General features: G+C 41.4%; 1 protein-coding gene across 2 annotated transcripts; it reads left to right on the top strand.

The window, feature by feature from the left end:
* The first annotated feature begins 2,454 nt into the window (after nt 1-2,454).
* On the top strand, nt 2,455-14,858 carry AICDA (activation induced cytidine deaminase). Of its 2 annotated transcripts, none has more exons than XM_082738321.1 (5): nt 2,455-2,537; nt 10,345-10,492; nt 11,962-12,232; nt 12,464-12,579; nt 12,975-14,858. In XM_082738321.1, exons 2-5 carry the CDS (start codon nt 10,352-10,354, stop codon nt 13,026-13,028), a joined length of 582 nt encoding a protein of 193 aa, XP_082594447.1. In that variant the 5' UTR covers nt 2,455-2,537; nt 10,345-10,351; the 3' UTR covers nt 13,029-14,858. The 2 variants fall into 2 exon arrangements, with proteins under 2 accessions (XP_082594447.1, XP_082594446.1); XM_082738320.1 differs by lacking the exon at nt 2,455-2,537 and adding an exon at nt 5,222-5,389.
* The last annotated feature ends 418 nt before the right edge of the window (nt 14,859-15,276 follow it).

The raw sequence follows: 15,276 nt of genomic DNA, 5'->3' as shown, positions 1-15,276 counted from the left end.
GGAGCCTAGGTGGCTCAGTGGGTTAAAGCCTCTGCCTTTGGCTCAGGTCATAATCCCAGGGTCCTGGGATCAAGCCCCCCATCGGGCTCTCAGCTCAGCGAGGATCCTGCTTCCCCCCTCTCTCTCTGCCTGCCTCTCTGCCTACTTGTGATCTCTCTCTGTTAAATAAATAAATAAAATCTTTAAAAAAGAAAATAAATAAGTTCCCTGCCAGACACCTACATGTTTTACATGGGAGAGAAATTATAACTTCCATAAGTAATTCACTGAGTTTGCCTGACATATCTAGCCAAGCCCAGTTCTAAGTGATATAGGAATACAGGGAGGAAAATCCTCTGTAGCTCTGATAAAGATTCCCGAGCTGATACAGTCAACCTGATCATGATTCTATTGGGCTGGTTTTACCAGCCTGACAGTATTGCATCGACAGTATGGAAGAATGGCTGACTTGGGTTCAGACGTCATGTGTAGCTTTTCTACTTCTCAGGTATTGACTGAGCTTGTGAAAAGTGGAATGAAAATCTCTCCCCAGCCAGAGGCTGAGCAGAAAGGAGGGCCCTTATGTGAGGAGCCGCTGGATCTTTTTAAGTGACCACAGTTTCCTCCAGAATTATTTTCTTAAGATCTTATTTTTTTCCTAATGTCTACACCCAGCATGGTGCTCCAACTCACAATCCTGAATTCAAGGGTTGTGCACACTGTATCGACTGAGCCAGCAAGGCACCCCTCGGCCAGAACTTTTTAAAAGATTTTGTTTTTTATTTGACAGAGAGGGAGAGAGAGTGGGAGGAGCAGATGGAGAAGTAGACTCCCTGTGGAGCAGGGCTCAATGCGGGGCTCGATCCCAGGACCCTGGGACCACAACCCGCGCTGAAACCCAACCAACTGAGCCACCCAGGTGCCCCCAGAACTTTTACGTATGTGTGTGTGTTCCTATGTCTATGTTATTCAGAAGGTGACTCCACTTCTAGTTTGATAAATCTTCTTTTTAAAGATTTTATTTATTTAGGGGCACCTGGGTGGCTCAGTGGGTTAAAGCCTCTGCCTTCGGCTCAGGTCATGATTCCAGGGTCCTGGGATTGAGCCCCGCATCAGGCTCTCTGCTCAGCAGGGGGTCTGCTTCCTCCTCTCTCTCTCTGCCTGCCTCTCTGACTACTTGTAATCTCTGTCTGTCAAATAAATAAATAAAATCTTTAAAAAAAAAAGATTTTATTTATTTATTTGAGAGAGAGAGCACACACAAGCACAAGCAGGGGGAGCAGCCAGCAGAAGAGGGAGAAGCAGGCTCCCCACTGAGCAAGGAGCCCGATGTGGGGCTCCCTCCCAGGATCCGGGGATCATGACCTGAGCGTTAAGCAAACGCTTAACAGACTGAGCCATCCAGGCGCCCCATCCACTTCTACTTTGAAAATAAGGTCTCATGCTGTATGCATATCTTCACTGGGACACTACACAGGATAACAAAAGGTGGAAACATCCCAAGTGTCCAGATGCATGGATAGGTAAAATGTGCTATGTACATACAATGGGACATTATAAATGTATAAACCATAAAAAGGTATGAAGTTCTGATATATGCTAAACCATGAATCTTGAAAACATACAAAGTGAAAGAAACCAAATGCAAATGAACAGGCATTGTATGTTTTTCACTTATATGGACTATCTAGAGAAAGCAAATTAATAAAGCAGATCAGAGGGGCACCTAGGTGGCTCAGTGAGTTAAAGCCTCTGCCTTCGGCTCTGGTCATGATCCCAGGGTCCTGGGATCGAGACCCGCATCAAGCTCTCTGCTCAGCAGGGAGCCTGCTCCACCCCCCCCCCCCGCCTCTCTGTCTATTTGTGATCTCTCTCTCTCTCTGTCAAATAAATAATAAAATAAATAAAAATCTTTTTAAATAAATAAATAAATAAAGCAGATCAGAGATTACCAGGAGGTACAAAGAGGGAACGGTGAGTTATTGCTTAGTGGTTATGAAGTTTCTTTATGGGGTGATAAGAACATTTTGGAAACAGTGGTGATGGTGGCACAACCTTGTGAATATAATTAATGCCACTGCATTATACACTTAGAAATGATCAGAATTGTGCAAAATGAAAACAAGTGAAACCAAAACCAAACAAAGAGGCATGTGGGTCAGCAATGAGCCAGTTTTCTTATTTCTGGCTGGAATAAAGGGGAATAATTTGATGAGAGAATACATAAAAGGAGCTAATACAGCTTGGCATAATCATGAAAAGTACAGCAGCAATACCATTTGGGTCCCTGGGGAATTTCTAATTTTTGGATTTGGAGATACTACCATCTCTAAAATTAATATTTATCTTTTAGGAGGATGTGTATATGTGTGTGGGTGGGTATGCAATTCTCTGGACAACTGGATGAAAATATGGTAAAGGCCCAGCTCTTATCTGAGGAGACAATTTAAAGGGATCAGAATGCCTGTGGCCCTGCCCCACTCTGGTCTCCACTGAAGAATCTGTGAAGTGTCCTTCTCCCCTTTCCCATTCGTTCCGTGGAATTCAGAGTGCCAAAGGTAACTGGCTATCCTCTTTCTGGTGCCCTCAGAATCTTTTTCAGAAATAAAGACTTGGAGAAATAAATGTCTACACAGGAAAAGGACCCAGGGGTGAGAATAATCCAGAAGAATCCAAGGTTGAGTTTCCCTGTGGAAGTGAGAAAAAGAGGCTTTTTGACCGAGAGGAGTAGCCTGGAGGGCAGGAATGGGGTCTTGAGCAGAGTCCTGTGAACAGCAGAATTCTCTGGAAATTCTTTCCGAAACTATAAAGAGCCAAAATTAACCTATTAATTCAATACTTCTTTCACATGTATTACTCCTTTGGATTTCGCCAACACTTCACTGATATCTGCTGTACTTCGTATTTGGTGTGGTTTGTCGGAGGCGAATGAGAGAGAGCCTTGTGAAGTGAAGTGAGGCTTCCCCACATTAAATCCGTGCCCACCTTAGAGAGTCCTTGAGTGTGAACTGGCATCAGGCCATCCTTGTCTGGGTACCCATCGGGGAAGCAAAGTAGAATTTGCAATCCATCAAATCAGTGACCAGGAGCACAAGTCAGGGGCATGCAAGAGATTTGTCCCCACCACAGGTTTCCTAAATACATTTACTTTGTCTTTAATGTGCTTAGTACAATGTCTAACCATGATAAGTACTCAGAAGTACTAGCTGTTCTATGCCTTATCCCACTTCAGAAATTTCCCTTAATGTCCAAGATTTGATAGAGTAAAGAAGGGAGGAGTAGGCCAAATTGGAAAGGCTAAACTTCTATGGTTTAGACTTATGTGATTGTTTTTTTAGACTTAGGTGATCTTTTTTTTAAGATTTTAGTTTTTAAAGGAATCTTTATATGCAACATGGGGCTCAAAATTATAACCCCTAGATGCAGAATGGCAAGCTCTACCAACTGAGCCAGCCAGGTGCCCCTCAAGGTAAAATTTAGAGGTAAAGCAGGGGCAGATGGTAGAGGGTCTTGTGAATCATATAAGGCTGTTGGCTATTACTGAGAGAATGGGGAGACCTGGAGAGTATTGACAGAGGACTGACATGATCTAAAGGGTTTCAATGGCACGCCTGGGTGGCTCAGTCCATCAAGCATCTGTCTTCGGCTCAGGTCACATTCCTGGGGTTCTGGGATCAAGTCCCACATCTGGCTCCCTGCTCAGTAGGAAGTCTGCATCTCCTTCTCCCTCTGCCCCTTCCTCCCTCTCTCCCTCCTCTCACAAATAAATAAAATCTTTAAAACAACAACAACAACAAAAAGCTTTCTCTGACTCCTGTGTGGAGAACAGACTGTAATTTAAGGAGAGTGAAGCTGGAAGACCAATTGGCAGGCTAAATGTAGCGATCCAGGTTGCTCGGACCTGAGGGTGCTGCAAAGTGGTCAGATATGGATTTATTCTGCAAGTAGAGTTAGGAAGAGAGCCATCAAGGAAGACTGCCAGGTTGGTCTGAGCCATGGGAGGGATGATGTTACCACCAAGATAGGGAAGATGGCAAAAGGAACAGGTGTGTGTCTAACACAGGTGCTTAGTTTGGTCGAGATGTCCATCAGATATTCAAATGGAGATGCTGAGGCAGAAGCAGCTTGCAATTGTCCTGAGCTCAAGGAAGTGGTCCAAGCTGGAGCTAGAGATTTGGGAATCAATGTGTAGATGGTACTTAAAGCCTTGAGGCAAGAAGGGAGCTGAGATCTTCGATGCATCCCTCACCACCGCATCCCGAGCACCCAGCTTCTACCATGTAGTTAGGTTTTAAGTTTCTACTGAGTGAAGAAATAGAATGCATACAGACTGAGGTAGGAGGGAGAAGCAAAATCTTTAATAGACCAAATCAGGTAAGGGCAGAAATTTAAAGCCTTTTATACGAAAAGCCCAACCTGTGTTCCAAGTTTAATGCAGTCATTTAGATGCTGGTTCTGTCTGATGAAATAAACATTTTTAATGGTTGGGGAAGCTGCTGCTTCTCAATTCAAAATATATGGCTTTCGTGGAAAAGACAGCTTTTACAAAAATTACTCTTGTGCAATCAATCATCTAGTCTTCTAGTCATTCTTGTAGTGCAATCAGAAAGAGAAAAAAATCATTAGTTTAGGAGGCAAAATTTCTATTCCGAAGTCCTATATAATTCATTTGACTTTACCTGCTTGGCTGCAAAGCAGGAGCTCTTAGTGCTGGTCTTTGGGACTGAGAGACAGTGTGCACGTAAGGAAGGGAATAGATACTTGCAGCTAACAGAGTGTAAGATGCCATTTAAATGAACATTATTATTATTATGCTTTTAAAATTAAAGATGCGGGGTGCCTGGGTGGCTCAGTCAGTTAAGTGCCTGTCTTCTTTCTGCTCAGGTCATGATCCCAGAATCTTGGGATCGAGTCCTGAATAGGGCTCTCTGCTGGGCAGGGAGTCTGTTTCTCCCTCTGCCTGCCACTCTATCTGCTTGTACTCTCTTTTTGACAAAAAATCTCAAAAAAAAAAAAAAAAGAATTAAAGATACTATTTGTCACTAGGTATACAATTTCTGAAGTGTCTAGAGCTACTAGCTCCTGATCTTTGTGACCTGTGGAGTCTATACTGGATTTTTAGAGCTGTAGCCCTATAGGAACCTATACACTAAGCAGAGAAGCCCTCGATCATGTACCCACGTGACTCTGCCTCTGACAGCCCCACCTACCATTTTTGGACCCAAACAGGAGGAAGGCTGTTGGGTACCTGGTAGTGATGATGCCTGGGAGGAGGAGCCTACGAGGATAAGCTCAGATTTGAATGTGAGGGGCCAATGCCTCACCAGACAGTCAGTGAAGCAGCAGGACTTGAGGCAAGCCTTTCCATGCCTAAGACTAAGAAAGACACTATGGAATCCACTATGGACAGGTAAAGCAGTCTCTTCATGGGTGGTTGCCCTGGCTTTTCTCTCAGAGTAAATCTGAGTTTTCAGATCGGTAGCTATCCCTTTCTCTCCTCTCACTATCTGACTCACTGCTTGGTCAATATGTGCATTTATTTTTTCAGGCGCTATCTCATCTGTTCAGATCTTACATGCTCTCTGTGTAATTCTCTGTTCTGTCTCTCTTCCACACTCAACTGTCATGCACCACGTATGGCCACATACTGCAGTTAGAACTAGTTTATGGTAATATTAACATAGCAAGTGTTTAGACATCCAAAGCATGGAAAGGTAATAACAAGAATACAGTATACTAAGAACAGTAGCAGAAACTGTAATAATAATTTTGTAAATATTGAACTGCAAAAGGACTTTGTAAACCTTCCTGGGGAGATTTTATTGAATAATTTAGCTACATACTGAATAATTCAGCTACATAGTAAGTGCCAATATTAAAAATTGCTTGAAAGTCACTATGATGGTATATATCTATTCCGGGAAGAAAAAAATCAGTCAAGTTATTTAATGTTATAGTTCCAATTACTGGGCTGTTAATGGCATTTTTACTATCTACCTAGTCTTTCAATTTCTTCAGACCCTGCTTAACATATTTCTTAAAATGTATTTAATAAGATTTACACAATATTTTCACATGCAGTTTATGACAAGTTATTACCACAATTTATTTTATTCCTACTTTTATGATTACTAAAAATATGAGAATACTTAATCCATAAACTTTACCTCAATTTAATTTTGACAAAGAATTTACACTACAAAATTAAGATTTTTATTTCTTTAAATTTTTTTAAAGATTGTATTTTTAAGTAATCTATCGGTACACCCAGCGTGGGGCTTGAACTCACAAACCCGAGATCAAGGGTTGCACGCTCCACCAACTGAGTCAGCCAGGTGTTCCCCAGAATTAAGATTTTTAATGGAAAACTAAAGTTTTCAGAAAATTTTCTTGAGGGCAAAAATGTCAACTCTCTGCTCAGCTTGCAATGAGATCGAAAATTAATCTGAGGTGTAAGTCAGAGGTAAAGGGTTCAGTGAAAATATCTGTACATGAAATGCTAGGCGATAACTAATAGTTGGAATTCAAAGGCAACAAGGAGAAAAGACGAAATTCAACAGGAGTAAAAGGGAAATATGTAATTATCATTAGGGAAAAGGATATCTGCAGAGGGCACCAGTGATGGCACAGGACAGGAGAGGACTTGGTCACGATTATTTTTAACCCATTTGTCTCCAGTTTGCATTGCTGGGGATGCAGCAGGTTCTGCCTCAGGGAGCACAGCTGTCTAGAGCAGCTGTCAAACTGTGAGCTCGAAAAACTGCCCCTACAAAGTCCTTTGTACCCAGAAGAGAAACTAAGAGAGCAAGGTCCTTGAAACAGGCTCCTAGCTACAGCTGAAGGAAAGTGAGGGACCAAGAAAGTTAATTAAAAGGTCATAGGCAATTTGCTTCACTGTGACTGGTCACTTCTGAAAGAAACAGTAACGACGGATTTTTGTGTGAGCAGAAAGCTAAAGGCCATCTGAATTCCCTTAGCTGTGCCATGTCCTTTCCTATATTCCCAGAACACTTTTGCTTTCTCCCAACAGCAGACGCCCCCAAAACACCTGCTTTGCCTGACACAGTGCCCTCCACCCTTTTCTCAGACATACAGCCCAGAAGGGTACATTAACTGTTTAAAGAAATTTATCAGTGAGGAATGATGCTTAATCTGTTTAAAACCGAGCCGCAAGAGATTTTTCCCCCTTTTACTTCAGTACTGATTAAGCACTTATGATGTATTCAACTTATGTTAATGATTATATGCAAATTATGTCCTGACAGTAACAGTAACGGTGGTAAGTGCTATGATGATTAATATACAATTATTTTATTTTATTTTTTGGTATATGAGAACTTGGCATGTTTTCCCCATCAAAACTCATGATCTTGGTAAAAAAATATGGAACTCTTCATGAATCTGCATGTGATTTTCACAGGGGCTGTGCGAATCTTCTCTGTATCATTCCAATTTTAGCACACGTGCTGCCCAAAAGCAACATTATCATTTTAAAATAAAGACAGCGATTATTAGATCTTTGTTAGCATTCATGTCAGATTCCTGCTAACTGAATTCCAAAACAATATGATTAAACAATTTTCATATTGTTTGGTATAATGTGTATACTGGTGATTAATCTAGTTCTCTGCCTCAGGATTTAAAGTGTATTTCAGTAAGCGTCCTGTGTGTGAAGCGCGACATTTAAATTGAGACAGCTATAAAAAGTATGTTCCTGCTTACTTAACTCATCAGGCTGACACTTGGGTATTTAACTTTTAACTTCACGGTCTATCACATGTATTGCTTTAAAATTAATTCTCAACGTCTGTCCTCCCCCAAAGACTGGTACGTGTTTTGTAGAAGCTTTCTTCACAATAGCCCCAGAGTGGAAACAATCCAAACGTCCATCTACAGGCAGATGGGTAAATGAGCTATGGCCATGCAATAGAATATTACTTGGAAGTAAAAAGGATCAAATTACTGATACATGCAACACAACAAATGAATTTTAAATTCATTATGCTAGGTGCCAGAAGCTGGACACAAAGGAAGAGATAATGTAAGATTTATATGGAATTCTAGGAAGTGGAGAGAAATGTAGTTACAGAAAGATTAGTGGTTGGGGGGGATAGAACTGACTGAAAAGGTGAAATAAGCAAATTTTGGGGAGGGGTGCCCTGGAAATGTTCTGTGTCCCAATTGTGGTTCCACTTTTGGGTGTTTACATTCGCCAGGACTCATAAAACTGCACATTTTAAATGGGTGAAGTATGTAAATTATACCTCAGTGTATTTAAAAAAAAAAAAATGAAGGCGAAAAAGTTTCAATTCTCTTGCCAGCAAACCGTATTCAAATCCTTGCCTAGGTCTTTACTTTTTCAAGAGTTTACTGCACTTCTGCTCAATGCCATTAGGTGGCAGCATTATTTCCACAACTTGGTAAATACATTTCTGGAAAAGACCAGGGACAAAAACCAGAGAGACATCACTAGTGCTTTGGTATCAACCACATTGTATAGCTTGTGTTACGTCCACAGCTGCAAAGAAACTTTGGCTAGCTGAGACTATTTCCACAAATTCAATTCAATTTAGTGCTTACGACATCCAAAACACTGCTAGGCACAAGGAAATTAGAGCAACCAGTCCCCACATGTGGGCGACACAAGTAATGGATTATGTTGCCGAGTTAAAAAAGCAGCAGGATGCAAAACTGCATGAGATCAGTATAATCAAAATCGTGTAAACATGCTTCTGAAAAGACTAGAAAAAATCTTAACATAATTGTCATTAGACACTATATTGAATTATCATTAGACACTGTAAATCATTACATTTTTAAAATTAAATTTTAAAAAATTTAATAAAATAAAATTTAATAAAATAAAATAAAATTTTATTTTATCTTTTTTTCTCATAAAGTGATACTTTCTGCCTCAAAACACAGAAAATCCAATTGAGAAAACAGAGATGTCAGTGATCAGTTGGTAACAGACGATGAGAGCTTTGACAGGGATAGACTAGGTAAACTGGAGAATGAAGCTACAGGAAGGGTTTTTGTTGCTGTCAGTGTTCAGTTTTTTGCCTAGAAATTTTTCTATAGCAGGGCGAGAAAGAGCAGTTGAATTGTGAACTGGATTTGAAGGATATATAAGTTTTGTCCAACGAAAAAGGTAGGAAAGCATTCACTGAGAGGAAGTGCATCAGCTAGGTGACTGGAAAGAAAAAAAACCCTACAGGATCAGATACTAGTGCCAAGGGATCAGCTGCATAGGCAATTGAAGACAGGGAAAGGAAGGGGAAAAGTAGCAGGAAAGGAAGCAAGAAATGTCGATTTGATGATCAAATGTAAAAACTGGCCTAAATACCACCTTAGAGTTTGGGATTTATCCTGTAGGCACAAGAGATTCACTGGGGATTTTTCGGCATAGAAATGACATGGTCACACCTGGGTCTTTGTGAGATCGCTCTGGCACAGTACGAAGAATGTTCTTTTGGAGGAACTGGAGGGGAACCAGACCAGCTTAGAAAGCCAGGACAAGAGATAAACCTAAAGAAGATTGAGGGCTTAGACTGAAACAGTGAACCGAGGGAATAATGCAGATATGAACCAGAAATATCTGGAGGTTTAGAAAATAAAAATACTAAAAAAAAAAATTGAGATTTGAATAAATAAATTTAGACCATTAAATATGGAGGAGAAGAATCAAAGATAAGCCCAAGCTTTTCAAATAAGCCTAAGCCTAAGCTTTTATTTGAGATGAAAAAGTAAAGAGACAGGATAGCCAGGACAGAGGAATTTAGGAATTTACTGTTTTGACCATGTTGGGTTTGAAGTACATACTGGACATTTAGGTAGAGTTTGGAGGGGAACTTTGAAAAAATTATGGAACCAAGGAACAAGTTTTTAAGTCCAAGTTGTCAGCATGTAACAGACAGCTATGGGAGGAGACTATCCTATGACGTCATACCATTTGGGGGTTCTGGCTATGTCTCAATTTTTTTTTAAGATTTTATTTATTTGTCATAGAGGGAGAGAGCACAAGCAGGGGGAGTGGAAGGCAGAGGGAGAAGCAGATTCCTTACTGAACAAAGACCCGATGTGGGACTCGATCCCAGGATACTGGGATCATGACGTGAGCGGAAGGCAGACACTTAACCAACTGAGCCACCTAGGCGCCCTCAACTGGTCTTAAATATAAGCATGAAGAGGGGTTTATAAGGGGTTCCAAGTTCAGCAGGTCTCAGGTATCCAGCAAGGTAAGAAAGAGGATCTTCTCTGGTGTGGCTCAAATCATTAGAGATTTTTTTAAAAACTGGAGGAAAGCCAGGAGTGAGCGGAGAGTGAGTGGTGCTCCTGAAAGTTCCTCCCTCTCCTCACCCACAGCCTCCTGATGAAGCAGAGGAAATTTCTTTACCATTTCAAGAATGTCCGCTGGGCTAAGGGTCGCCATGAGACCTACTTGTGCTACGTGGTGAAGCGGCGGGATAGCGCCACCTCCTTTTCACTGGACTTCGGTCACCTTCGAAACAAGGTATCAGTTAATTGCTTCCAAGCTAGAGTGCAGGCACTTTTAGAACCATCTACAGAGAGTACTACTTTCAGCCAGTTTCACACTTAGGTCTCCACCAGATTTCAGAAATCTTTTTCTTTCTGTCCAGGAAACCACAATAAGTATGCCCCCACAGTATGCCACTTCACGTCCTCCCCGATCATGCTGGGCACATTACTGCCACCCCTTGCTTCAATGCCAAGAGTAACTGCCCCCAAATATTCCTTCACTTTCTTCAGCATCCTAACTGCCTTTGAGATTAAGGAAGAAATCCAAACTTTGATTTGGAAGAATATTATCAGCTCATTCAAGCTAAATTTAAATAAAAACAAATTTTTAGAATTTTTGAAAGTTAAGGAAAAAGTAGCAAAAAATAATGACTCAGTTCTGTTTTCCAAATGATTTCTAGTCCCTCCTGCTTACATATACCACAGGCTGATGAGTAGTACATTCAGTATGGTGAGACCCAGAATACTCGGGGAAGCCTCAATTGGTTGACTGATTCAATCAATCTCTAGCTTGCATCTGGAAGATCAGAGAATTAAATTTTCAAGCGACTTCACCATCTCCAGATGGGCTTACATAAACTTCTGCCAATGAGTATTCCCTGTCTCAAAACAGGCAGCAACATTTGATTTTGGTGGGATCCCAGGGAAGACTCCATAATCTGTAGGTGGACCAACATTGTCTGGCTCACTGTTAAGTGTTTATTTTACTATTCAATTTCCTTTGCCTCCATTTGTCTTGCGTAAATTATCTCACCGCAATTGTTTTACATTCTAATCTCTTTCCTGTTTGGTGATGAGACACATTCTAAGTAGAGAAGGCTTTGCAGTTACCGACCCTTCATTTCCTTCTCATTTAATCCTCGCAATCGATACAAGCCCATTTTACTGGTGAGGACTTAGAAGATCCAAGAGTTGGGTGAGTTGTCCCAGTCACCTCAGTAATGGCACCAGGAAACCGAAACTAGATCTTCAGATCTGGGACTAATGACTTCTCTGCCATACTAGGCAGACTTGCTATATTTCACTATTGTGAGATTATTACAATCACAGGGATCATACGATGAGCAAACCCATTATTTCATTGTTCTGAACCCACATCAGTCCTGTAACCTCTCAACATTCCCTGTTGGCCTCTACCCCCTCCAGTCCTCAACCACGCTTCCTACCGCCCCCTAGTGGTCTGGTGTGTTTCCTAAATGTTACAGCGACAGACACAACTCAGAACTCTGGGGTACCGTGATGCTACTTCAGCCGACCCAGCGCACCCTCCTGCTTTTCTGTTCGACAGAAAACCCACAGCCTTATTGTAACCCTAAGGCCCAAATGCAGACACCCTAAAAAAGCTGACTGTGGCAGGCAGATGAATTCGTGGCCGTTAAGCTGCCAGCACCGCAGGAAAGGTCACTAAACGTCACTCACTCAAGTCCCCCCCTCTGTCTGCAGTCGGGCTGCCACGTGGAGCTGCTCTTCCTCCGCTACATCTCCGACTGGGACCTGGACCCTGGCCGGTGCTACCGCGTCACCTGGTTCACCTCCTGGAGCCCCTGCTACGACTGTGCCCGGCACGTGGCCGACTTTCTGAGAGGGTACCCCAACCTCAGCCTGAGGATCTTCACCGCGCGCCTCTATTTCTGCGAGGACCGCAAGGCTGAGCCCGAGGGGCTGCGGCGGCTGCACCGCGCGGGGGTCCAGATCGCCATCATGACCTTCAAAGGTGCGAAGGGGACGTGGCCGGGACTGCAATTCAGGAGAAAAATCAGAGGGGCGGGGTGGGGGGTGGGATTCAGCCCAAAACTGACTAGAATAGAAGGAAGAAAATTAAGGGCATGGACACTTGACTTTGTGGGAAATGAGATCTAAGGGGGGGGGGGGGAGCAGGGTTTTCTTTCTTTCCTCTCCATTTTGGGATCTGAACTATCTGCCCCATTCCCCTCCTTTTTTGAAGATTATTTTTATTGCTGGAATACTTTTGTGGAAAATCGTGAAAAAACTTTCAAAGCCTGGGAGGGGTTGCACGAAAATTCCGTCCGACTATCCAGACAGCTTCGACGCATTCTGTTGGTAAGGGGCTTCTTCGCTTCTCGTTGGCTTTCTCCCTCCGAAGTCATCTTTTCCTGGAGCTCCTTATATTTCCCTTTCTTATGTTTTTGACATTGCCTGTGCATGTGTGTGCGGGTATCACTCTCCATTTCTCCTCTGATGAAAACCTTCCTTTATGTTTAGTTAGTTCTCCTACATTTGAGTTTGCACTTCTGTTTCACAGTTCAGAGCCCTCTACCGAGATGTCTTTCCCTTTCCCTCTTTTCATCACCCACAAGTCTCTCCGTTGGACTCTCCTCAGGATTCTGTTTTCCTTCTGATACAATTCCTTCCTGTCCTCTTCCTATACTCCCCCCAACTTCCTTCCTTCCACAATGTTACAAATGCATCCACTGGGTTCATTTCTTTCTTTACAGCCCCTGTATGAGGTTGATGACTTACGAGATGCATTTCGTACTTTGGGACTTTGATATCATCCTCCAAGAAATGTCACTTAAAATGAACCATCTCTGAAGACAGTGGGTAAAAAGACTATCTTGCAAGCATTCTGTTGTTCTTCAACTCTCATTTCCGTAAGAGTTTAGAGAGAAAATATTCATATACAGGACTTTGTTAAAACCAAACCAAAACAAAACAAAACCCCGACTTGAAAGTACAGAAGGAACACAGGCCCACCCGGGTAATGCTGCAACTGGCGCAGCTTCTAATGCAATAGCGCCCCCTACTGGGAAATGACAGAATTGCAGGGAGCACCTAAAGTATGTTCTTTGACTCTGGCGGGGAGGAAGCAAAAGGTAAACCTGTAAAAGCATGGTGAGAAGATCAAACGTTTATAATATGTATCCTTTATTATCTGATTCATACACAATTTTCAATGATATTGGTGATAGGTTTTTCTACTTTTTTCCTTTGGGGTTCACTTTCAAGTGAACAAACTCACACCAGTCCATGATCTATATAGAACCTCCTAACGAAAGGATCTGGGTGATTATAACCCCCAAACATCTTCCCAGGGCATTAATATCTAACCATGTACTGTATGTTTTCATTGTCTCAGGTATGTTTTTATGTTTGTACATAGAAAAGTTCTTTTTCTTGGTATGAAATATGCATGATTGCCTTCAGGCTATTTTATAATAAAGGATCTTAAAGTGAATGAGGACTGTGAAGAACACACTGTAAAAGTTAGCCGATACCAAGTAACACATCTGGAAATATAGATCCTTTTAAAGGAGTCCATACGTCAGAAACCACAACCACAAATTTCACATTTAATTAGGTAACACTTGGAAAGGAGTTGCTTCATTCAATATTGAGAAAAACCTGTCCTCTCAGTGGGTCTCTTGAACAAAGTCAACCAGGCCAATGTTTCTGACTTTTTGTATGTATCCAATGCTCCTCTCAAAAAATGCTCATTATGTAGGAGAGTGTAATAAAAAGAGAATAACATTTGGAAAGGAAGGATAACAGAGCATTCATTACAAAGTGTTTTCTCCTGCAAAACATAGGGAGCAACATGGCAGAGAATGTCGTAACAATGAGAAAAATATTCAAATAACTATATCACAGAGCAATTATTACCTAGCAACCCTTGCAATGCAGATAAATAGATCTGCAAGACAAGTTGAATGCACAACTGTGTTGTTTTACAAATACAAATGGGTGTCAGGACCAATCAATAGGAGAAAAAATAACCCTTTGCAACAAACTGTGCTGGGACAACTGGATATCTATATGTGAAAGAATGAATTTGGATCTCTTACCATATACCATATACCTTCATGTAAGAACTAATTTATCAAATTTATCAAATACCTTCATGTAAGAACTAAAATTATAAAACCCTTAGAAGAAAACATAGGTGGAAATCTTCATGACCTTGGATATGGCCAAGTCCCTTAAATGACACCAAAGTACAAGCAACAGAAGGAATAGAGAAATTGGACTTCTTTAAAATTGAAAGCTTTTGTGCATCAAAAGACAGGCAAGGAAGCAAAAAGAAAACTTGCAAAATGGGGGAAAATATTTGCAAATAATATACCTGGTAAGACTTTTTTTTAATTTTTTTTAAGGATTTTATTTATTTATTTGACAGCAACAGACACAGTAAAAGAGGGACCACAAGCAAGCGGAGTGGGAGAGGGAGAAGCAGGCTTCCCACTGAGCAGGGAACCTGACTTGGGGCTCGGTCCCAGAACCAAAAGCAGAAGCTTAACAACTGAGCCACCCAGGCACCCCCTGGTAAGACTATAGTAGACAGAATATACCAAGAACTCTTACAACTCAATACAAAAAACAAACTAATTTAAAAATGGCAAAAAGACCTGAATAGACCTTCCTCCAAAGAAGATACACGCATGGCTAATATGCACATGAAAGGTACTCAACATCCTTAGTCTTTAGGGAAATGCAAATCAGAGCCACAATGAGATACCACTCATGCTACTACAGCATGACTATCAACAACATTAAAAACCATTACAATGTTGCTAAGGATGAAGAAACTGAAACCGTCCATATTATTAAACAGTGGACATGTAAAATTGTGCGGCTACTATGGAAAACAGCTTGGTGGTTCCTCAGAAGCTGAACCACAGAATTACTGTATCACCCAGCAATTCAACTTCTAGGTATAAATCCAAGAGATTAAAAGCATGCATTGAAATAAAAACTCATCTATGAGTATTTATAGCAGGAGTATTCGTAATAGGCAAAAAA

This window comes from Mustela nivalis (genome assembly GCF_964662115.1).
Source record: "Mustela nivalis genome assembly, chromosome: 7".
NCBI lineage: Eukaryota > Metazoa > Chordata > Mammalia > Carnivora > Mustelidae > Mustela > Mustela nivalis.
The sequence above is the reverse complement of the archived record's forward strand: the minus strand, read 5'-3'. Positions and strand labels throughout refer to the sequence as shown.